At 40.6% G+C, this 23548-nt stretch overlaps 1 protein-coding gene across 1 annotated transcript in view; it reads left to right on the forward strand.

Moving 5' to 3' along the window:
• SDK1 (sidekick cell adhesion molecule 1) overlaps positions 1-23548 on the forward strand; it is a 391189-nt gene that overhangs the window by 104508 nt on the left and 263133 nt on the right. Inside the window, exons 2-4 of the mRNA XM_066329767.1 lie at positions 4773-4932; positions 10406-10512; positions 14433-14580. Coding sequence (XP_066185864.1) covers positions 4773-4932; positions 10406-10512; positions 14433-14580 — 415 coding nt within the window. The remainder of the gene's footprint in view (positions 1-4772; positions 4933-10405; positions 10513-14432; positions 14581-23548) is intronic.

Raw genomic sequence — 23548 nt, forward strand, 5'->3', positions numbered from 1 at the left:
AATTCCTGAGGGACGGGACTGTGCGACTGCTTTCAAGATCTTGTAAGACCTTGTAGTAACTGAAAGATCTATTTAATCTGACTTTGCTTTACGTGTTTTTGCAAATGTAAGCTCTTCAAGGGCTAAGAATCATTAGCTGAGACTTGTTAATTTGTTTGTTAGAGGGAATGTTTGAGGTCCTTGAGATGGTGCTCTCCTGTTTCTGGGGTCACATTCACTCATGCAATCCTTATGAGATTGGGGTTCCTTGGGCATTTAATGAGCATCTACTCCTGGATTTTTTTATTCCAAAGCTGCCCAGCCAGGCTCCTTTTCCTCTTGTAGATCCTGTTTGTAAATTCGAGCCTGAACGTGATTTTCAGGGAGAACAGAGCATGAGGGAGCTTTCAGATCATCTGCCAGGGCTGAGGACAACCCAGGATAGAGGACAATTGCACCCAGCACCATTTTGTATTTAAATGTCAGCATTAGTCCAAGACAAACTGTCTGAATGTTGTTGAATTTAGTCCTGAATCTTTTTTTTTTAAGTAAAATCCATCTAAACTTTGCATGTACCAAAGAAAGAAGCTGGATGGGCCAAGCCCGCAGTGCAGTGACACTCAGGCAGTTTAGAGGTGCAGAAAAGCAAGGCAGAAACACTGTGGAGCAAATTTCCAGATAATTTTGGCATATTCAATTCTACTTCTTGAGATTTACATAAAAATAAATCCGCAGCATCCTTTTAAGGACACAAGTTGGGATGTTGGCGAGTTTGGTAAGCAGACTTAATGAAAATTTACTGAAGCTGTAAATATACATGTGCCAAGAGATTGGCACCTTATCCCTTTGCTCCTTCTTGCAACTCAAAAAGTTCTTTAATTACTATTACTTATTTTTTTAAAGCAGCATCGCTGAAGAGCCAGAGAGGCTGGAAGTATTAACAGATTTAGAAAAAGCAGCAGTGTATAGCTTGAATGTTTGCTTAATTTTATTTTATTTTTTTAGTAGGCAGAAAAGTATTCTAGCCAAGATAAGTAATTCTAGCAATAATAATTGCAGTTTGGGTGTTTTTTTGGTTTTTCGTTTTGGTTTTTTTTTAGTGTGTTTGGGGTGGTGCTTGTTGGTTTGGTTTGGTTTGGTTTTTTTGTTTTGTTTTGTTTTAGGACTCAGATAGTCTGTTCATTAGTATTTTACTCTATTCTTGGAGAGTATAAAACAAAAAATGCCTTCCTGGCTTCTAAACCCTTGATTGGCCAAGGTTATTCTCCTGGTGAGCCCTTCTGTAGTTAATTACTGAGTGCAAGTATCTCATACCTATTAACTGCCCCCTTGTGTCTTCCATCCCTCAGCCAGTTATTTCTTTCCCACAACCCTTCTGAGATGCCTTTGATTTTTTTGCCTGCCAATTTTCCTGTTTCCCTGGGATGCTCTATAACAACCCAACTTTTCCTTTCAGGTCCAGGTTTAAATTGTGCTTTCCATTACAGCTTAAAGCTGTAAATAAAGCCCAGGGTGCAGCCCTGGTTTGATGCTGAGCCTGAGGTGTGAGCAGCCCTGAGCTGCAGAAATGCCAACGTCATCAAAGCTGCCTCTCTGCAAGGAATTCTTGCTCTCTATTTTATTTTCATTTCTGCTTTCAGTGAATATTTAGTGAGCTCTGATTGCATAATTGAATTTGATAAACTGATGGTATGTGATTGATGAGAAAGTCAGGAATAAAGGATTAGGAGATAAAATTACTTCAAGGGTTTAAGTAAATCTTCCAGAGAGCCAGGGTAATTTATAAAGCATGCTGTACTCTTTATAAAAATATTCCCGTAGGTCTATTAAATTTTAGCTTCTAACAGAACTGGATTGAGTTTTGAGAATCCCTTTCATGTAATAACAGCTTGATTGTGATGCTTTAAATGGGAGATAGCTCTGAGTGGGCTACAGCATGGCTGGGTTTGGAATATTTGAGTAGGAAATGTAGGGCTGAATGAGAGACTTGTGGGCAGCACTTTGTCTTCCAAATGCATCATTTTTTTCTCGGAAAGACGTAAGTTAGAAGTAAGTGGATAATTCAGAGTGAGTAATGAAGGAGGTTGAGCTGCTGAGTCTGTAAATCACCGAAAACAAGGATCAACAAATGACTGGGTTTGGTGCAGACATCACTTCCACTGAGCTCTCCCTCAGTGGCTGAACTTTCTGTGGGGAGGAATAGTTTAGGGAACTCGTGCCAGGAGCCTCTGTACATGAGCAGGTAAATGTTGTTTTCTGGAGACTCAGCACTAATCATTTCCCTTTGCCAACTGGGCTCTGTTATCTTCTCCTGAACACCAGCAGTGCTCCCAGCTGCTGCTTTTCCATCTCCAGAGGAAGCCTGACACCTTTAATCTTACCAGGGTAGAATGTCTGAGACCCCCTTGGGAGACTCCCAGAAATGCCTGTGACAGGATTTAACCTTTTCTCACTTGTTTAGAAATACCTTTGTAAAATTTTGATTTTCACTTTGGGTAAAAGAACTGTATGTCACAGGAACATCCTCTAACTCCAACTTAAATTTTTCTTTATAAAGTTTAAAGTATTAGTTGGTTTTACTAGTTAGGAGACAATGAGAATTGGGATAAGATGATTTCACAGTAATTGCAGTCATTAAAACAACAACTAAAAAGAAGCTCTGCAGAATATATTCTCAGTCATGTAATAGTGTGGAGAGGTGTAAAAACTCCCCTTGGCTTGTCTGGGAGTATCTGCTAGTTTGGGACTGTTCCAATTTTCTCATATGTTGAATTGTTGTAGCTTCCTATATTGCCAATTTCGAGAAGATACTGCTGATCTGCAGTCGTCATACATCAGTTTGTTTGAAAGACAGGTTATTTAAAATGCTACAAATCAGAAAAGGGCCCTACCCCAAATAGAGTTTTTAGTTCAGTTTGTTAGATTGGATTTTGTGTGGTAGTTTGTAAGCATTGCTTTAAGATTATGCGTTTTTTCTTTCTGCATAACTGACTGTGTTCCTGAAGTGAAATTCTAAAAGCTCAGGAGACAATTTGTTAATCCAAATCATCAGATGCGTGTGGAGCTGTGGTTGATTTATAACCCATTCCAGGAGATATTTGGCACCAGTGGGCCTGGGGCTCCCTGGCCACGCTCAGCTGGAGCCCAGCTCTGCCCCGAGACCCGTCAGTGATAACGAGTCTGTGCTCTGCAGCCAGAAAACCTCCCTGAGCACAGGCAAAGTGAAAGATAAAGGCTTGGAGCCTTTGACATCCCCAGGCTGGGCTGTGAACCCCAGGGGAACACCAGGGCCACTGAGAAACCACCAGCAGCACCCCTGGCCCCGAGCTCCTGGGGCTGTCCTGGGGCTCTCAGTGATTCTGTGACCTGTGGATTCAAAAATTCCAGCCAGCCTTGAACAGTACAGGAGGGCACTTCACTCAAAACTGTAAAACATAGGTTAAACTCTTCAAATAGCAAGTATGAAAATGCCTGAGCTGGTGTAAAAATAAATGTTTAAAGGAAGGTTTGCAGTTTAACTGAACCATTGCTTGCATTGGGACAACATTTATGTATCTTGGGTTTTTTTCTGTATTTTATGTATAAAGTACACACACACCCCCTGCACACTTTAAAGAAGAGCTCAGTATTGTCTACTTAGTCAGTATTATTAATATTCTATATTAAATCTCTGACTTTGAATATAACTCCTGTGGTTTTTTGTAATCATAAAATCCTGGAAGTGTTCCAGGCCAGGTTGGATGGAGCAACCTGATCTAGTGGAAGGTGTCCCTGCCCATGGCAGGGGTTGGAACTGGAAGAATTGTAGCATCCCTTCCAACCCAAAGCATTCTGTTAATTGTGGTTATAGAAGGTATTTGTGTGCTTCTAAAATGAAGCCTGTAGTTCCTCTACAGTTACACGTAGAAATTTAACAAGTAAAGTGTGAAAACCCTTCATCTTCCAGAGGTGACTGGGGTAGATCTCCAGCAGGTGTAGACTCAGAATCAATCTGTATTTAAGCAGAGCTTTGGCAATTTACCCATCAAGAATTTTGCTGCTTGGAGTGTTTTATTTGTGATACACAAGAGTTTGAGATTACATGTGACCCTCGCATATTATTGAAGTACCCTAATTCAAAAATCTGTTAGTGGCTTCAGGTAATAAAATGTAGCACACTTTGGTTGGCAAGAACATTGAAAAATACATTCAACTTGTGAAGTGTTATTTTTTTTCCTAAATTCTTTTCCCTATCAAGAATCTTTATTTACCCTGAGTCGTCTGAGTCGTTTCCTGCTGTGATAATCATTTCTATCCAGGATTACTCTTCTGGTTTTTATTCAAGGAAAAAAAAAAAAAAACAAAAAACAAAAAACAAAAAACAAAACAAAACAAAAAAAAAACAACAACAAAAAAAAAACCAAACAAACAAAAAAAAAAAAACACAAAAAACAAAAAACAAAAAACACCAAGCTTTGAGTGGATTTAATCCTCTGAAAGGAGAAGGGGGGGAAAAAGCCAATAGAGCTGTTCCCTGCCTGCCACAGTAGACAGTTTTGAAATTCTCATCTGGAGAAAGAGTAAACATGGACAAAAGCATATCTGAGTGTGCAAGAACAAAGTTTATCAAGATCTTGGTAATTCTGCCTCTAAAGATAAAGCTAAGTTATGGATGCACCAGTGCAAGCCTTAACTGAATCATCTTATTTCTTGTTTTATCATGACCATGTTGAGAAGAAATTAGCTAAATATCAGTAATTTCTCCTATTTTTTCCTAAATAGCCTCCAAACCCATTTTTCCCTTTGTATTTCAGGGGATGTTGCACCATTCTTCAAGACAGAACCAGGCTTGCCCCAGATCCACCTGGAAGGAAACCGACTGGTCCTTACGTGCCTTGCCGAAGGCAGCTGGCCCTTGGAATTCAAGTGGTTGCACAACGACACTGAAATAACCTCCTACTCCAGTGAATACAAGTAAATAACATCCCTATAATCATCTTCTGCAAGGGGAATTGCAAAAAACAGCCCCAAAGCAAACCCCACGCCCTCGGTTTCCCAATGCCTCAAAGAGCTTTGTAGATCCAGACGCAGGGACTTGGGGGTTTGTTATGAAAGAAGAGTGGGTTTTGTAAACAGATGAGAGGAGATTCTTTTGATGGAAATGAGGTTTGACGCTTCAAAATGTGGGTCCTAACATGGAATTTTTCAGTACCAGCAGTGCCTTTTGCTGGAGATGTAACTTTTACCTGTGTTTGTGACAAATTGGAGGCACATTCCTTAGCTAAATGTTACATATGATGTGTGAACTCATCCTTGAACAGAGCCGAGCTCGCTGGGACTGTCTGTCTCCACCAGATCTAGAGGAATGTGGTCTGTCTTAAATTCCACACAAACCTTTCTGTTTCAATCCTAGGAATTCCAAAACGGAGCTGATAGTTTAACAAACTGCCCTTTAATGATTGTGCAGTTTGCCCCCAGGAGCTCCCTCCCCATCCCACAGACATTCCATCAAACAGGAGAAAAACCTCAGCGTGGCTTATCAGAGCTCGTTCCTGCTGATAGGCAGCACACGGCTGGCCAAGCATCAGCGTGCCAGACAGCCAAATTTTGTCTGCTTTTCTCTGCTGTGGGAGGACTGACTCCGTTTTCTTCGTGCAAAAGGAAATTTCTGTACCCTCATGGCAATTTAATTTTTATGCAACTTATTTGGTGCTTTCAAATTTTGTAGAATTTGCCAGGTGAGTTCAAATGTCGTGAGGGGTGGGTAAGTGACAGACAGAGCCCAGGTACAATATCTGTACCTTTTGCAAACCAAGCTAAATACTGCATTTTCGGGGCACGAGGCTTAAAGTGGGGAAAAGTTATGCTCCATCACTATAGATAGAAATTACAATATAAATTGGTATGGAGATAATGCAGATAATGATATAAAGTTCTATGTTGTTACACAAGGTAATCCATAATTACTTTTCTCAAAGATTTTCAAAATTGTAACCTAGCAGTAGTTCTGGTTTTGATATTATTTACATTTACAGAGCATCAGGGAAAAAAAATCCCCTAAATAACTCTTTAAAACTTTTGAGGGTCATTTAGCATTTCATGTATTTAGCAACTGTTTAAACCCAAGCATTTGGTTCTATACGAAGTTACCTAGAAATGCAAGACTTGATTTGGATGAGCCCTCTCAGTCCTGAGTCTCTGCATCTACTCCTGATTTCTGCTTTCCGGCCTTTGGGATGTGGATTACGAGCCACAGGCACATAAAGAAGAGATTTGTGAATGCTTTCTAGAAAATGAAAAGATCTCTAATAGCACAACAAATCACGATGTTTGAGCATGGCTTTGTGCAAATGCCACTTGTTCTGATCAACAACAGCAGAGGCTTTTGTAGTGGTTGGGTAGAAGGAGCTGAAAGCAGCCCTGGACCACGTGAGATGCCGAGAGGGTGGGAGGAAAAATGGTGTGGGAGGACAAAAACATAAACACGGAATGAACAGCAAGCAAAGGTTAGAACTCCAGCCCTGTAGGTGTGCTAGGCACAGGGAGATGACATTTCATGGTATTAGGAGAAACCTCAGCAAGAACGTGTGACATTTTGAAATATGACCAGAGTGCCGTGGTATTTCCTAAACAAGTGGACATCCCAACACAAAATTGGAATTTTACTGTGGATGGCAGTGTGAGTGTGAGTTAGTTATTGGAACACTCTTCCCAGGCTGTGTGTGCACATACCTGCAGTCAGTCCCTTGTTGCATTTAATTTGTTCTTCTGAATGTCAGGTCATGATTCAAACCATATTTATTAATTCTGCGGGTTTTATATTGTTCTTTTTTCTATTTCTTATTAAAAGATTTGTCGCAGAGGAAGCTGCTGGTTTATGATAATAAAATAATATTGATAGAAAATACTAATTTAGAAATTGCATCCCTACTGCTACACCACAGCCAGAGATCACCTAAACAGGATTTTGATTCTATAGAAATGCAAAACTTTAAGCTTCCAAGAAAAGGCATAGGTGCATTAGGATGAATGAAAGCCAGGAAATGATATGCTCAGACATAAAAATTCCAGTTGCAAAATTTAGCCTTTGACCCCATAACAGTTTGCTGTGCAGTTCTCTTGGGTAAATAGTCTGTTTAAATGCACGAATCTTCCCTGAGTAAGTGACTCCTGCTGCAATTTGAATCATCAATCAAAGATTTTTTTGGTAATTGAGATTACTTAGCGTGTCTCAGTTAAAGTAATGCCTATATTGTAACAGGCTGAAAATATATTATTATAACAGCCCAAGTGAGTAAAGAACTAATTGGAGTCTCTGCATTGTGACATTGGTGACCCTGAGTGAGCAGCTTCTCTTTGTCTAACGAGGCTGGCTGTGTGCACAGCCTGGCTTTTACAGTGACTGTGCATACACCACTTTGTGTTAAGAATTTATAAATCAACCTTATAAATTCTTTGTGATCGGAGATCCACGTTATGAAAACAAATCAATGCCGCTGACTGCAGGAGCAATTTTGGTCATGTGTATAAGTTAAGAGACTTTAATGTTCAGGCAGTGTATTTTTTCTGTTTTCTTTTTTCCCCCGCTTTGTTTTCTTTTGAATTAACTTCTGGACCAGGTGTGTCTTTCATATTTGCTTTTGTGGCCTGAAGATATTGATTTATTGGAATTTATGGAACTAAGGTCATGTCTAAGAAGTGATACACCTTCAACCAAAATACTTAAAAGTATCTGATTATTATGTTTTTAACATTGGACACATTTCAATTTTAGTTCTGTATATTAAAAGTTAGATCAGCTGATGCATAAGTCTTTTGTCAAAAAGCTTGAGTAGATAAAAAGTAACATGAATATCTAATAAAATACATTTAGCTTTAGTTCTGTATCCACAATTACGACTATTAAATCCCGTAGCCTATAGCTTCGCTTTTAACTCTTAGGGCATTTGAAATTAAAATGAGGGTTTAAATTTTAAACTAGGAGTGAACTGTGAGTGTTGGCTGGGTTTTCTCCTTAGGTGGCTGATGCCACTCCCTCCTGGAGCTCTTTGCAGAGGGGTGATGGAGCACATCACGCTCGGGGAGACTCCCCTTGAAACTTCTCTTTTCTGCTTGTCGCTTCCCATCTCTCTGCAGAAACTTCCCAAACACCAGGTTCTGGTTGGCTGTGCCATTCAAAATGAGGGAAAAGTCGGGGCTGACTTTCCAAAGTCCTTGCAGACATCCCCAGGAAGCTCAAGGAGCCTCCTGGCAGATCTACAATGGGAAGATCTGTCTTCAAAGTTGGAGTGTAGACAAAAAGAAAGCCAAAATCTGTCTTGTCACTGTAAGGAATTGTATTAACCTTTGATTTCAGTTCATTCTGGGGAAGAAAGTCCCAGTCCTATTTAGAACTTAGAAAGCTTATTTCTATCCCTTCTTGCAGGTCAGAAAACAAGTGGAATGGGAAAAGCATAGCACAAAAAGCAGTATCAAGGCTGCTAGGTCAATAGAAAAGTAGGTTTCAAAACAATAATAAGACATGTGATATGCATAAAGACTGTTTAAAATTGTAAACACAGAATCAGAAATTCCATTAATACTTATCCCTTGCCCAAGTTTGCAATTTTCAACTTATTCTCAAACAGTAATACCACATGTCCTATCTCTTTTTTCCACTTTTGTTATTTAATTATTCTAATTTTGCTTGCTGTACCTGCACATTATACCCAGTAGGTCCACTGAGAATCCACTGCTCTAGGTTTTGGCTGCCTTGGAATTTCCAAGGTAGATGAGATTTCCACTGCAAATTTTTAAGAGATTTTCATTTCTTCAGGCAACATGTTAAGGATGTTTCCTGCTGCAACTTCAATAAGTCAGAAAGGAAAACCAAAGTAGGACACTTCTGATCTAATTGATTTGTTTTGTCCTGGTGGCAGCAAAACTAACTCTGCATTACTGTCCTAGAACAGATGAATACTCAGGAAAGAGGCCTTTAATTTTGGTTTTATTTAATAGACAAGGCATTAGCCAAGTAGGACGCTAAATCTTCATGGGAGAAAGAAAGATTGTTAACGTGTAACTGTTGGGTAAAAAGAACTGTACAAATTAATTTTCGGCATTTGTCAGAATCTTCAGTTAATTTTTTAAATATAATGATGTTTTACAACAGGCTTCTGCCTGGCAGAGAAGGAAATGATTTTGTAAGGAAATAGAGAAGCTTTCTGCCCTATTGATTTCTATCCTCTGCCTTGTATTTTCACCTGTCCTCTCACTCCATTCCCCATGGTGAGGCTCTCAGGCAAGAGGAAACAGCATTCAGGGTCATTATTTGTGTGCTGGGGTTGCTGTGACTCCCATGAAGAGCACAGGCTGGAGTCATCCTTCTCTTCCTGGTGCTCCATGAAGAGCAGAGGTTGGAATCTTCCTTTCCATCCTGGTGCCAACTGCCACAGCCACGGGAGGGGATGTGCTGGTGGCCCCTGGGGAGGTCACAGCAGCGACCAGAGGAGGTCACTGGAGTCACAGCTCATATCCATGGGCAGCCAGGGCCTCCTGGAAATCCCAGGGATGTCTAAAGCTGCCCACGGTGTTGGGCTCTGCTTTAGTCCCCTGTGTTTGTTGGGGTGTTTTTTGTGATGACACCAGACTCTTCTGCCTCTTTTGTTTTATGGCCCCTGATCCTGTTCTGGCATTAAGCTCTGCACGTGGGTGTGTACAGTATATTTGGGACTAGAAGAAATGTTTTCTTTTAGCGGAATTAAAATTTGAAGATTAAAATTCAGCCGTTTTCCTTTTCCTTATCTTCCATAAAGACTTTCATTAATCCTGCCATAATATCTCCTGAAGGTGACTGGGGGAATATGCACTTGTGATTAATGTTTGTTTAATGCAGGATTATCTCTATTATTCATGTGTTTTATTCCCATTAAAACTGTGCCTATCAGCTCATTTTCATGTTGAGCAATCAGATGTAGCTGAATGAGGAAGGTGAGATTAGTGGACTGAGTGTCTGTTTGAAGGGCAGAGCAAACACAAAGTACAGCACACTGGTGGCACTTCCAGGATTCCTCTGAGATTCAGTGGTCACAAAGTGGAGCTTTCCTTGGAAAGCTTTGATACTTCTGGCAAGACTTCTTAATACCTACACTTAGTCTTCTTGTGACTCCTCTGAACTGATTATCTTATGATTTAAGGTAGAGAAAACCAGTGAAAAAAAACCTGAGTCTGTCTTTGATGTAAATTTTTGATATGCTTGGCATTTATCATATTCAGAACTGAAGACTGAAAGGTATTTTCTGCATTTCATGTTGGCTGGTTTTTAAAAATCTGTATATAGCAGACAATATTGTAACCAAACACCTGAGGTTACACAAGAGTGCTGTTTGTAAGAACAAATACAGTATACATTTAAGACAAAGTGTAAACCAGGAAGAAGCGCTCTCTAACTGTGCCTTTTGCCCCACAGGTACATCATCCCAGCTCTGCAGAGGGCTGATGCTGGCTCCTACCAGTGCATCGTGAGGAACAGGATGGGAGCACTGCTGCAGAGGAGATCCCAAGTGCAAGTGGCATGTATGTCTGAGTGGGGCTCACTCTGTGCCTCATTAGCCTCTCTTTGGGGAAAAAACCTGATGTGTGAGAACATTTGTCTGTCTGAACAGGTGTCAGATATCAGGTTTAACAAATTTTTAAATTACTGCCTCACAAGAAGGTTCATACTTCAGTTGTTGTCTGGAAGCAGCTCAGAGCAGTGCAACTCTGACTGTTCAAAGCCATGAAAATCAGATTGTTTGGAGATATCTGTAGCATAAGAGAACTGTTACACCTTATAGAGTTTAGGAAGGCCATGAACAAAATTGTCAAAACGATCAAAACAACAACAACAAAAAGTCTAGAGGAAAGCAGCAGCATCTGAAAGGGAATGGGATGGTGGGGATAGCACCGGGAGGATTTCACATCATAATCCTTGTGGTACAAAATCAGCATTTTCACAACAACACTTTAAAATTCTGTTCTCAATACCTTTCTGAAGGAAACCCCCCCACCCTCCCATTTTTGTCCCACTTCAGTTTGGACTTTGGCAGAATTTTTGAAATCCAGCTGCCATTTGGAAAGGTTAAGTTAGTTTTCTCAGGTGTTTGTGCTAATGAACGTGACATAAGGAAGGATCACACAGTCTTGATTTCCTTTTTTTCGGTTAGCAAAGAAATTCAAGCAACTTTTTTTGGAAACAATAATAAAATTATGCCTAATTCTTTTTCCAAAGTAAAAGCATAAAAGAAATTTGAAAAGAGACAGATTTGTGTGCTGTGCCTGAGAAGTCTCATGGATCAAATTTCTCCTCATCAGGGTCAGTAACTGGAAATTCAGTAGCAGTAGTAAATGTCACTTGATAAGCAGAATTTAGAGAAATTGAATTATTTATTAGGCACCCAATTTGAAGGAACTGATTCAAGTTAATCAGTATGTCAATGAAGGAAATGACATGGAATTTCCTGTGTTTTAAAATAAAACCAGTTGCAAATGATATTATGTAAGCTTTGGTATCGTGTTGATCAGTTTACTGCATTACAGTGGATTTTGTTACTGTATCTGTGATGTCAGTAATAGCAGTAATTCGATGTTTGGTCTCCCTATTGTTTCAGAGCTGCTGGGAGCTAAAGTAAAAATAAACTGCTGCTAAAATGGGGTTTTCCTTCCCTTGCCTCTGCCAGCCCTTGTGCCCTGCTGTCTGCTGGCCATGGGCTCACTCTGACCTGGCTCAGACCCTTCCAAGTATTTTTCCAAATACTCCTCTGCATTTTTAGTGAATTCTGCCAGGTCTCAGAGGATCCGCTGAAAGCTGCTGTGAGTGAACATAACATGGAGTGAGTGGGGGGTTTAGCAGGGGAAGGGGAGGGTGAGGTGCCTCTCCTTGTGCACCACTGAGCCTTTGGAGCAGCCTGGACCCTCTGGAGTTGCATCTCCAGCTGTGGTTTCAGGGGACAAAGGCTTTGGTGGCAGTCCCAGGGAAAAACCTGCCCATTTCCTCCTGCGTCCCACTCATCATTCCCACTCCTGCATTGCAGTGGCACTCACTCCCCTTCAGGCTCAGCAGGAAAATGTGTTTGAGCAGCTGTGGGCTGGGAGACTTCTCCAAAATTTCTAAAAGAGCAACAGTTCTTTCGTTGGGCTGTTAAAGTTCACTCCCAACTCTTCCCTGTCCAGCTCCCTGCCCAGCTGTGCAAGCAGATGGAGTGGCACAGTGCAGGGAGCAGCTCCTGAGGAGGTCCTGCTGGGAACAATGGTGAGACAGAGACACAGGAATGCTTTTCCTTGATGCTGCTGCTGCTGCTGAAGAACTCTGTCTCCTGAAATGACAGCTTTATTCCCCTCTGAAGGGGGGGAAGGTTTGCAGTGCAGAGTTTTGTCTCTCCAGGCTGGTTTGTGTGTGTTTGGCTGTTTTGGAGAGAGTAAGAAGTGCAATATTTTACTTTTCTTCAGTTTTAGTTTCCCCCCTATTTAATTTGTAGATCTGCATTGCTGAATGAGGCTAAAAGGTTCTCTCTTAAATCTGTCTGAATTAAGCAGTCTATGTATTAATTGATTTATTCATTTATTTTCACTGATAAGACACGGAGGCAAAGCAAACCAGGTTCCCTGTGTGACTTGGGGAACCTTTGGTCTTGAGCCTTTGTGACATAAATGGCTTCTGTAGTGAAGTCATTTTTACACTTTATTCCTGCAGAATAAAGTGTTCTACAAGTTTTAAATATCCTGTTTCCTCTTCACTCAGGGTAGCTACTGATGCCACGTGATTGTTGTCTGTTTTAATGGTTTTAATTTAAAATTAATTGATTTAAGCTGTGTGGATGTAGTAAGTTCCTGATATTTAATAATATCTTTTAATCTTTTTGGTTATTCTTCAAAACTTATCAGATAGCAACATCCCATGGAGTTCCTAAAATCATCCTAGCCACTCATCAGAATGGGAATTCAATGTTACTCTTCTAATTCAGAAGGATTCACAAGAAATTATCTATTTTTGCCAGGGAGTGGAGGATGTTTCCTCATACACTTCAACTCAAGATCTCTAGTGAAAAATCGAAAGGTGTAATTATAATGGCAATGAGAAAGACTGCAGGTATTTGCCATGTCCTAGATATCTGAAATAGCGGGGAACTTGTTAAATCATTTAAAAAATATTCTCAACACATGCTAACATATTACTTAACTGGATGGGAACAGGTATTTGTGAGAAAACTGCTGAGTAAATCTTAATTACAGGACGGGCTTAAAACTCCTGGATTGAGAAAACTAAAATAATCATTTGACAATGAAGTTAATTAGATCCACCTCCGCAGTTTGAAATTCCTTTTCAAGTAGCTTGATCTGATTACAGTTGTGAGGAATCTGGAGCAGCAGAGGAAGTACAATGCTGATTATGTCTGAATAAATAACTTGAAAATCACAAAGATGATGAAAGTTTCTTTAAAACACCATGTGTTTTTAATTTCTCCTCATGTTCTGTCTCTTCTCATCTCCTGCCATTCACAGACCTGATAGTAGCAATTTCTTTTCTGTGTCCTTTGCATCCCTCTCTGCAGCACAGAACTTGTAGAGGACCCTGTTGTCCTTTAAAGAAAAAAGGGAATTCAGTGAGAGAAGCTGGAATAGTTCTCTGTAGTGTGTGTGTCAGTTTCCTAGTTTAAATCAAATTAAAATGCAGAGAAGTTCTTTGGAGGGTGAAGAAGTAAGAGCCTACAGCCCTGTTCATTTTAATGGATAAGAATGCAGTACAAAAGGCAATGGAAAAAACAAGAAAAAAACAGTCACTGAATTTTTCCAAGGTCTCCTTAGAGAGCTGAACTTGCCTGTGAAATAAAGCCTGCAGAGGCAGAGGTTCTGCAAGGGTAGTATCATTTCTTCCATTAAAATTTTTGTTAAAAGCTGCTCTCTAACATTAAGGATGCACCATTGACATTGCAATGTGCCAGAAGAGCTGATAACCCCCAGCATGACCTTGGGATTCCAGGAGCATTTTGGGATCCTTGCCTACCTCTGACCTTGGCCTGGCTGAGCTGGAAGAGCTACTTGTACACATTTATAGACACCATGAGCATCTCTTTGAATTTCAGGGGGTTCTTTTTTATTGTTAAGGATTTGTCTGAAAAAAACCCCCAACCAAACAAAAAACCAAAGCAAACAAACCTCCATTAAAATGTCATTTTCAGTAAAACCCCTCAGTTATTGCCCAAGAGCACAGGGGTCACACAGGGCTGCTCAGGGGTGCTCTGCCTGTGTGCACCAGCAGCACTGGGGTTTCCTTCCTGCCTTAGGTTCATCTGCCTCTAAAACCCAAAATCCAAACTGTGCCATGATCCACAGTGTCCCATGAGTAATGATCAGTGCCAGTGTTTCTTGGGAAAAACACGGGGATTTCTCTGCTCCAAGAAAAGAAATGAGGAGAAAGGCAAAATTTCTCTTTTTTTTTTTCTCTTTTTCATTTGCAGACATGGGGGATTTCATGGACACAGACCAGAGAAAAACAGTGACTGAAGGACAAGCTGCTGTTCTGAACTTCCCACACATCCTCAGCCATCCGAGGCCCCAAGTGACGTGGTTCAGAGACGGGCACAAGATTATACCAAGCAGCAGAATGTAAGTCAATCGAAAGCTCAAAATACACCCACCCTAAAATATGATTAATTATATTTGATAACACAGCTTACATTTTAAGTACACTAATTAAGGTTTAAAGAGAATAAAGTAGTCGTGTTCATACTAAGTTGGAGATGAATTACTATTTTAAGGCTGTCTCTGAACTTCTGAAGCAGTTTGACAAAATAATTCATGTGGTTTTAATGGTCCTGGTGCAGCAGAAGGGGCTGGATGTGCAGAGTGTCTGAGCTTCCTTCACGCTATTCATTTTCATGATACATTTTGGAAAAAGGAATGTTCATCTCTCAATTACGTTTACTTGAGTGCACCAACTTAATGAATTCTGAGGGTTTTTTTCCTTTTAATACATGAATCTGTGGGGTTTGTTACAGAGTTATGCTTCGTAATATTTCCCTCACAAGAGAATTCCAGATATTGTTTATTCTTTTCATTATTTTTTAGCCAATGACAGTTTTTTTAATTTATTTATTTATTTTTTACTAATTAGAAGCTCACCCCTAATGACACAGTACTTGCACTTTAATAGTTGTTATCTCAAGGTGTGTTCATTTATCCTTTTCTGAAACAATTATGAAGGCACCCCATGTTTTTATCTGCACAGTTTCATTCAGAGACTGAAGGGCTTGGCTGCAACATTAAAAAATATGGATTAAATCTTGACTCATTTATTAGAAAGCTGTTGAAATGCCAGGAATGTTGGTAGTTAGCTTTTAACTGTGCATCACATTTCTGTGTGTTCAAAGGGATAGATGTGCTAGCAAATGATGGTAGTGGGATATTGCTGTGTTCCAGGAGTGCTGAGGCTTTAGAGTTCGTATTAGAAAGGAAAAACTTCTCTTAAATTTGAATTTTGCTAATCTGTGCAGTATATTTTACTGCTCTGTGCCTTTTTGAAACATGAAAGCTGGTATTAGAGTGGCTTTGAAACTGTAAAAATTAGTATTGCAGGGATGTGAAGAAACGATGTAATAATTTATGAATAATTTAATAGTAATTTGATGGGAAACAGCTGGAAGATGAAACAATGGGTTCCTGGGCAATCTCTTGAAGAGAGCTAAGTGACAAATCCTGAGTTATTAACCATTAAGGATCTGCTTCCTCCACTTCTGCCACATTACAAATTTTGTATTGTCGGTGCTGTGAATACACAAATCAGGAAATTGCAGATAGGGACAAGGCCTTGTTATTCTGATATCTGAAGGTCTCCTGAGAACCCTTACAGGGAACAGAGCAGAGTGACCAAGGCAAGCCTCCAGTACCTGAAAAGGAGATTTGCTTGAGTTCTCTTACAGTTTAGGAAAAGAGAGCTGTGTACATCATGTATTTGTTAATATAAAGATCCTGATTTTCACCTGCTGAGCTTTCCTCTTGCTCTTACCCCCTTGGGATTGCTGGGGTAAAATCACCTGTAGCTGAGGTCCTGCTTACAAATGGGAGAACTGCAACACTGGCTACAGCAGGAGTGAAATACACCTCAAGATTTCCATATAAATTCCATTTCCCTGGTCAGAAATTTTGTCTGAAAGGAAGATTTGAGGACATTTCTCTGGCCTGTGTAGGAATCTCTGAGTACTCCTGCAGCAGAAATGCCCATTCTGGAAGTGTGAGCCTCCTTCAAGTTTGATAGATGGTGTATAGTGAGCCTGATAAGTTCAGCAAGTGGCAGATTTATGGTACACACACCAATCATCAGAGCACTCTGTGTGCAGCAGGTCTCAAAATATTGGAAAAACCAGGGAGCATCCACTCACATCTTGAATTTGGGAAGTAAATATGGCAGCCCTATAAATACAGGAAAGCTGAGACGTGGAGAGGATGCATGTTAAACTGTGAGAAACGGAGAAACATCTTAGGGGAGCTGTTTCTTACCTGTGGAGCCAATTGTGCATTTCAACATGCTTTTTGTGCACCAGGAGGTATCAATTTCCCTGATCAGTTTAGCCAGTGATCCAGTTAGGCTGATGCATCAATCTCACTGGATCTCCTGCTAAACTGATCAGGGAAATTGATACAACCACCTTGTACGATGCTCTTTAATCGGATTAAAAGTACCTTATATTGCTAAATCAATATAAAGCTTTTTTAATGCTCTTAAACAAGCTTACAATGATTTGGCTGAATCAATCAGCCATAATTTCATGTGTCAGCTGTAATCATGATTTCTAGGAGTGACATTGCTGTGGTGCGTGAGGAGTGAGGACATCAACAGTGCTAAAGATGGGAAGAACAGTGGTGGTTATGGTGAAATTCATTCAAATAATTGGCTAAGTTCTACTCATACAAGAACGTTAATTTACACGTGCTTAACACCATTTTTATGCCATAAAAATGATCTTCCTGTTTGTGTGCATGGATTGACCTCACTGAAGTGGGAACAGAATTGTCCTTAGGTGAGAGGTACAAAAGATCAAAAGTAACACTAGCTCTGAGAATAAAAAAAAATAAAAATTCCTGAGATGTTTCAAGAATGTCATTTAATTGGCTCTGCAGTAAGGCTTTCCTAGCAGGTTTAAGGTGGTAAAAGCTGATGTGTTCCTCCTTCACTGTGTACCAGTATTTAGGATACTTCTGGGGAGGGGCCCTGCCAGCTATTCCACATCCTGGGCATCCTGTGCCAGGGCCTCACCACCCTCATCAGGAAAAGCTTCTTCCCTTATCCACCCTCTTTTAGTTTAAAACTGTCCCCTCTTGTCCTATCACTGTGTGCCCTTGTCAGCTGTTCAGGGTGGGAGGAGAAAAGATTCAGTGAATAGCTTTGGTTTCACCTTTTTTTTTAGATCCTACTCCGAGAGTGTGCATGGCTGTGACATTTTCTGGGAGAAAGTTTCCTTTGGGACACAGGCAGGTTTTTTTCAAGCTGCACACTCTATTTAATTTCACTGCTGGTGTTACTCGTAGTGGAATTTCGCAGCAAATAACCACGCATTAGTACCTATCCTAATGGTGTTGGTAATATTTTGTTAAAGCCTGCAGATAAAAACAGGAATGGACGACAAGTTGCTCCTAAATGAGTGGGCATGTAAAGTCAACAAATCCTGTGTAATACAGAAATGTGAAGCCAATGGCCTGCCCATACCCCAAGGGTTGTTGTTATAGTTTATGACTCTGTTTAAGGCAACTAACATATCTGCAGGAGAGTCAGTGGGACATGATGGTGGGCCTTTAAAAATTCAGGTGCTAGAAGTCACTGTCATCCCCTCCTCGCTGAGTACAGTGTGGGTGTGCATTCATTTCAGCTTTTATGCGTTCTTTGTCACCAAAGCCTCAGCCTGGTGTTTTCAAGAGGTGTTTCTAGCACAGAAAGAAGCTCTGTAGCAGAGTATGAAGTGGAGAAATGGAGAGGAGGCCAAAAGATCAAGAACGAGAGAAAATGAGCAAGGAGAAGATTTAGGCTTTGAGGTGTTTGTTATTATTCTGCATTCCCCAAGAAGTTCTAGAAGAGACTTCACATTACACCCAGACAGATTCATTTCCAAATACACCAGCAGAGAAATGTGGAGTTACAGCTGCACTGTTATCCAGGGTCTTGACTGATGGGATGATTTTGCCTGTTTCCCTGCACATCTTACCAAAACCAGCAGCTCTCTAAAGGTGACTGCATCAAAAGAAATTGCTACTCTGGGATGTCAAGTCTTCTGCTTGCCTTCCCTGCCTGTACTTCATCAGGCTTCAAAGCAAAGCACATTTAACTTTCTTTACACGAGCACAAACAGCACCTTGGAGAGGCACAAAGGACAGTGGCACCGTCAGGGTCTACAATTGCCTTTCACTTGTGGCATTGAGGAATTAAATTCTTAGTGCTCTTAGAGGATTTTTTACCTTTCTCTAAGTGAAGCACTTTTCAGAGAAAAGGTTCATTCCAGCCATCAATTCATTCAATTCACTTTCTTTAAGAAGAAAACTTCTATGCAGACGTTATTACTGTCTTCATTAACTTCCTTCAGTGAAACTGCTCTTCCCCATGTAAGCTGCAGTTAGATGAATATTAACTCATGTCTTTTGACAGTGGAATTATGTCTGACACAAAACAGGAGAGTTCATTTTTTGTGTATAAAGGCAGTTCTGGGCTGTCCCTTTCAGCAGGACAGACATTTAATCACTTAAATAATTCCTGAGGAACTGAAGAACTTCACAAATGCACTTCATCCCCCTAGGCAGGGATGCTGAATGCCTTTAGGTACACGTGGGTTAGTATGGGTTTTGCACTCAGATCAATTCATTATTGGATGTATTTGGTCATTATTAGCTCTTAGAGACTGAAATTGTGGAAATTAAAATACATTAAGGACAAGCGACTGTCTCATGACTTGCTGTGGTTTTGACCACTCACAATACTTTGCAAATAGGCAAAGCTAGTGCAAATTTATTAGACATTTATTAAAGTAAAATTGTAAATATATTAATGGCAGCCTAAAAAAAAAAAAAAAAAAAAAAAAAAGTAGCTGTTGCTAAGTAGGCTTTAAAAGATGAGAAAAATTAAAGTATCTAGGAATAATACATGAAATTTGGGACTGATAATAGCATTAGATTAGGTTTGGCTTTGATGATAGCAGCTGAGTTAATGTGCCATATATATTTTTCACTTTAAAACAAACGCCACTTCATTTTTCTGTGAGCATTTCTAGTGGCACAGAGCATCTCTCTGCAAATACCAGCCTGTCATACAACTTAAGCCAGTTGCACGTAATTACTTTTCACATACACTGGATAATACTTTCATTAAAATGGTGATGATTATCATTACTGAACAATAAATTCAGAGACTGTCAACTCTGCAATATATTAGCTGAGCAATAATTTAAAAAAGAATTGCAGATCTGTCTGCTGACATCATAGAGTGACACCTCTCAGCATCAGTAAGATGTGGAAAAGCCCAATAATCTTGGGTTTATCTGTATGTATCTTTCACAGGCTCCACATTAGGCTCAGTACCTGAAAAAGAAGAATCTTTGGTAGAATTAAATTATTCCCTTAAACTAAAATTCCTCACCACCACCCTGTAATGAATTTATTTAAGCAAACTTCTGCACTGAGTAACTTCAGTTTGGAGGAACAGGCAGCACCAGGAATCATCCTCCATAGTTCCAGTGTTCTCCCCAAGGCTGTGTGGGTATGAAGGACTGTAGGGAAACCTCCCATCATGTCTTGGAGAGCTCAGTTTGAGGAGTCCTGGCACTGCCAAGGGCTGTGTGAGCATCACTGTCTGTCAGTGATCACTGTGGGTATCACCGTGCTCAGCAGAGGGGAACAGCAGCCCCCAGGGCAAACAAATCCCAGGATTATTTCCCGAAGCTGTTTGACTTGTCTGGATCCCACCTCGCTGCTTTCCTCTCTGCACATCGTTTGTTTGCCACGGGTTTTAAACGTACGTGTCGGAAATGAATTTGTTCTGCCCTCTCCACATCCCGGGCTGATGGTTTGGTTTGGTTTGGTTTGGTTTGGTTTGGTTTGGTTTGGTTTGGTTTGGTTTGGTTTGGTTTGGTTTGGTTTGGGTTGGGTTGGGTTGGTTCGGTTTGGTTTGGTTCGGTTCTGTTCGGTTTGGGTTGGGTTGGGTTGGTTTGTTGTTGTTTGGTTTGGTTCGGGTTGGTTTGGTTTGGTTTGGGTTGGTTTGGTTTGGTTCGGTTTGGTTTGGTTCGGTTTGGTTCAGTTTGGTTTGGGTTGGTTCGGTTCGGTTCCGTTTGGGTTGGTTTGGGTTGGGTTGGTTTGGTTTGGTTTGTTGTTGTTTGGTTTGGTTCGGTTCAGTTTGGTTTGGTTTGGTTTGGTTCGGTTTGGTTCGGTTTGGTTCGGTTCAGTTTCGTTTGGTTTGTTGTTGTTTGGTTTGGTTCGGTTTGGTTTGGGATGGTTCGGTTCGGGTTGGTTCGGTTCAGTTTGGGTTGGGTTGGGTTGGTTTGGTTCGGGTTGGTTTGGGTTGGTTTGGTTTGTTGTTGTTTGGTTTGGTTTGGTTTGGTTTGGTTTGGTTTGGTTTGGTTTGGTTTGGGTTGGGTTGGTTTGGTTTGTTGTTGTTTGGTTTGGTTCGGTTTGGTTCAGTTCGGTTCAGTTCGGTTTGGGTTGGGTTGGTTTGGTTAGGTTTGGGTTGGGTTTGGGTTGGTTGGTTTGGTTTGGTTCAGTTCGGTTTGGTTCAGTTTGGTTTGGTTCAGTTTGGTTTGGTTTGTTGTTGTTTGGTTCAGTTTGGGTTGGTTTGGTTTGGTTTGGTTTGTTGTTTGGTTTGGTTTGGCTTGGTTCGGTTCGGTTCAGTTCGGTTCAGTTTGGTTTGGTTTGGTTTGGTGGAGGAGCACTGTGGTGGCACCTGGGGACGGTGGGGTGCTGAGAGCACAGTGGGTGGCAGCAGCAAGCCCCTGGGAGCTGGGAGAGGGCAGCAGGAAGAAAACATTGCTGCCAAGGAACGTGCCTTTTAGCAAGGCTCATTTGGAAGGGGATTCTTCCCAGGAGAGGCACTCGGGCTGATGAGATCAGAGGCACATTTTGGGATTTGACCAATATGTTTCATTACAAATTTGGACCACAAACCACGGAGGGTTTTGTAATGTATGTTTTTTTCATAAGCCAGGGGAAGTTGCTGCCATTATGGCAGCGCAGTAAAATCCATATCTTTGCTGGGAAAAAGTGGATGCTTGCAACTAATATTGTGCTTTCATGGGCCTCAGCTGCTCGCAGTATCTTCCAGGACAATCTTCAGCAGCTGTAAATTTCAATAAAACTTCAAAGATCACTGTCTAGGAGGAAAATCTGACTGTTGGATATTGTTTTTCCTGTGATGATCACATATAAAGAACAAAATCATTTTATGTGCTACTACCCTTATTAATCATAGATTTGGAATTTGTAAAACAAAGGCAATGGAAGTGTCACTAGAAGGAAACCTTTTTTGCTCTAAGTATGATTTACTTATCACAGCTTGCAGTGAAATTGATTTATGAGTTTGTTGCTTTCTGGGGACAAATGTACTTTGGGAAAGAAAATATGAGCTGTGAAAGAGTGTTAATAGCATTACTCTTGGAAGGTGAATTATATACTATTTTTTAAAAATCATCCTCAGTCGAGAGGTGGGTAAATATGAAGACTTGTCATCGTATTTTGAGGCTCACTTTTTGCATCTGCTGCATTTTCTAATCAGAACTAAAGATGCTATTAGGGACAAATCATGAATATAATCCTTTAATAACTAATGTGCTTTTGTGGAAAACCATTTTTCTGTCAATCTTTGAACTACTCTGCCTACAAATGGAAATATTTTAATATGCAGCCAAGATAAGACTATTTAAAAGTGTCGCAGTCGTTCTTTAAGAGCAAATATGCAAAAGAAAACTATTGCTTTATGCTTAAAAAGTGGCAATTGTTCACAAATCCCTGGGAACAATTTATCTCCTGTGGCCCCTCACGTATCTCTGCTTTTATGGAAATAGATGCAAAATGCTTGTGATTTATCAAACAAAGCAAAAGGTAATGTCTTATGTTTACCAATCAACTTTTATTAATCAAAACTGACTGTAGTAAAATGTATCTGTCAGTTCTTCTAGCTCTGTACTGCAAGGGATTGTTAATTTTCTCTCTATGCAGGAAAGGACAAATTCTGTCTCGCCTCATGATTCCAGTGGATTTTTATGTGATGCGAAAAGGTGCTAAGACATATAAGTTTGTAGCTTTAAGATACAGGTTTATGTGGAATACTTTAAAAGCCTTTCATTTTGGCAGATTTATTTTTATCATGAAAACTGCTGTGTGATTGAGGAAGAAAAAAAAAACCACAAGCCAACCCCAAAACCACAGAACCTGGCACTCTGGGGATGCATTGTGGCTTTTGTGGTTGATTTGCATCAAGTCTACTTTGTTAACAGTATTCAACTTGAATTTAAAGAATTTGCTACATGGGAGCAAACACGGAGCAGTTTCACATGAATTAGTGCTGCAGGGAGAGGCAGGAGCTGGCAGCCTGTGCTGTCCCCGAGTGGGGAGTGGAGCTCCTTTGTGCTTGGCCTTCACCAAGCAGGTTCCTGATGAACTTGAATCCATCCCAAACGTGCTGTCTGCTGTGCTGACTGGTGTGAGAGGAGGCATTTTTGGCTCTGGTGAAACTTTGCGAAGGCATCTTGCAATTAGAAGTGAGAAAACAGTCGAATTCCGCCAAAATTTGTGTGAAATCTATTTATCTGCTGCTTGTTAGTGCTACCTTTTATTTCTTAATACACACCTGTGGCTGTTTTTATGTGTTACACAAATCCCTTGTTTTACATGAGAGGACCAAATCCTAGAGGTAGACAGAGGAGGCAAATGTTTATTGGGTGAGCACAGCCATCGCTGCTCAGCTTCACTCTCTTTGCTTTTCTCTCCAAATTCCCTCTTTACTTTCCTCTCTAAATTCCTGCCACTGGAGTGGGGAAAGAGTGGAACTGATCAACCTGCTTCCCATAGCAGGGCAAAGGGAAAGGATAAGGACTGGGAATGCTGGAGGAAATCTCTTCCTTCCCTCACCTCTCAGGAGTGTCCATGTCCTGGGAGTGTAGCCCTCGCTATTCTTTAGTTTCTTCCCCAAAAAGAAGCTCTGGTTGAGCTTCTCAGCCCAAACTCCTAGCAAACTCCTGTATTGCCACTGATCCATCCCAGACCTGTGTCCCTCCTGGAACTCCCCTGCAGTCTCTGGAAAACTGAGCATTGCCAGCATTTTATTTCTGTTTGTTGTGGCTTATTTGAAGAATCAGGACCTAATGCGTCATTGAGAAATAACACAGGAGAACAAATATCCAGCAATTTCCAGCTTGTATGTGCTTGGCTCCTTGAATTCTCAGAATTGAGGTCTAAAGGAGACCTTGTTTGGGAAAAGCACTTGAAAGCATTGCATCTAGGGGCTAGTACAACAGCACTTTTTTCTACAACCTCAAAGCCTATTCACTTCATGAAATGGGGTTTTGCTAGATTTTACTCAATGATTTTTCAAGAAACTGCATTTGCT

The sequence above is a fragment of the Sylvia atricapilla genome, chromosome 15, assembly GCF_009819655.1.
Source record: "Sylvia atricapilla isolate bSylAtr1 chromosome 15, bSylAtr1.pri, whole genome shotgun sequence".
Lineage (NCBI taxonomy): Eukaryota > Metazoa > Chordata > Aves > Passeriformes > Sylviidae > Sylvia > Sylvia atricapilla.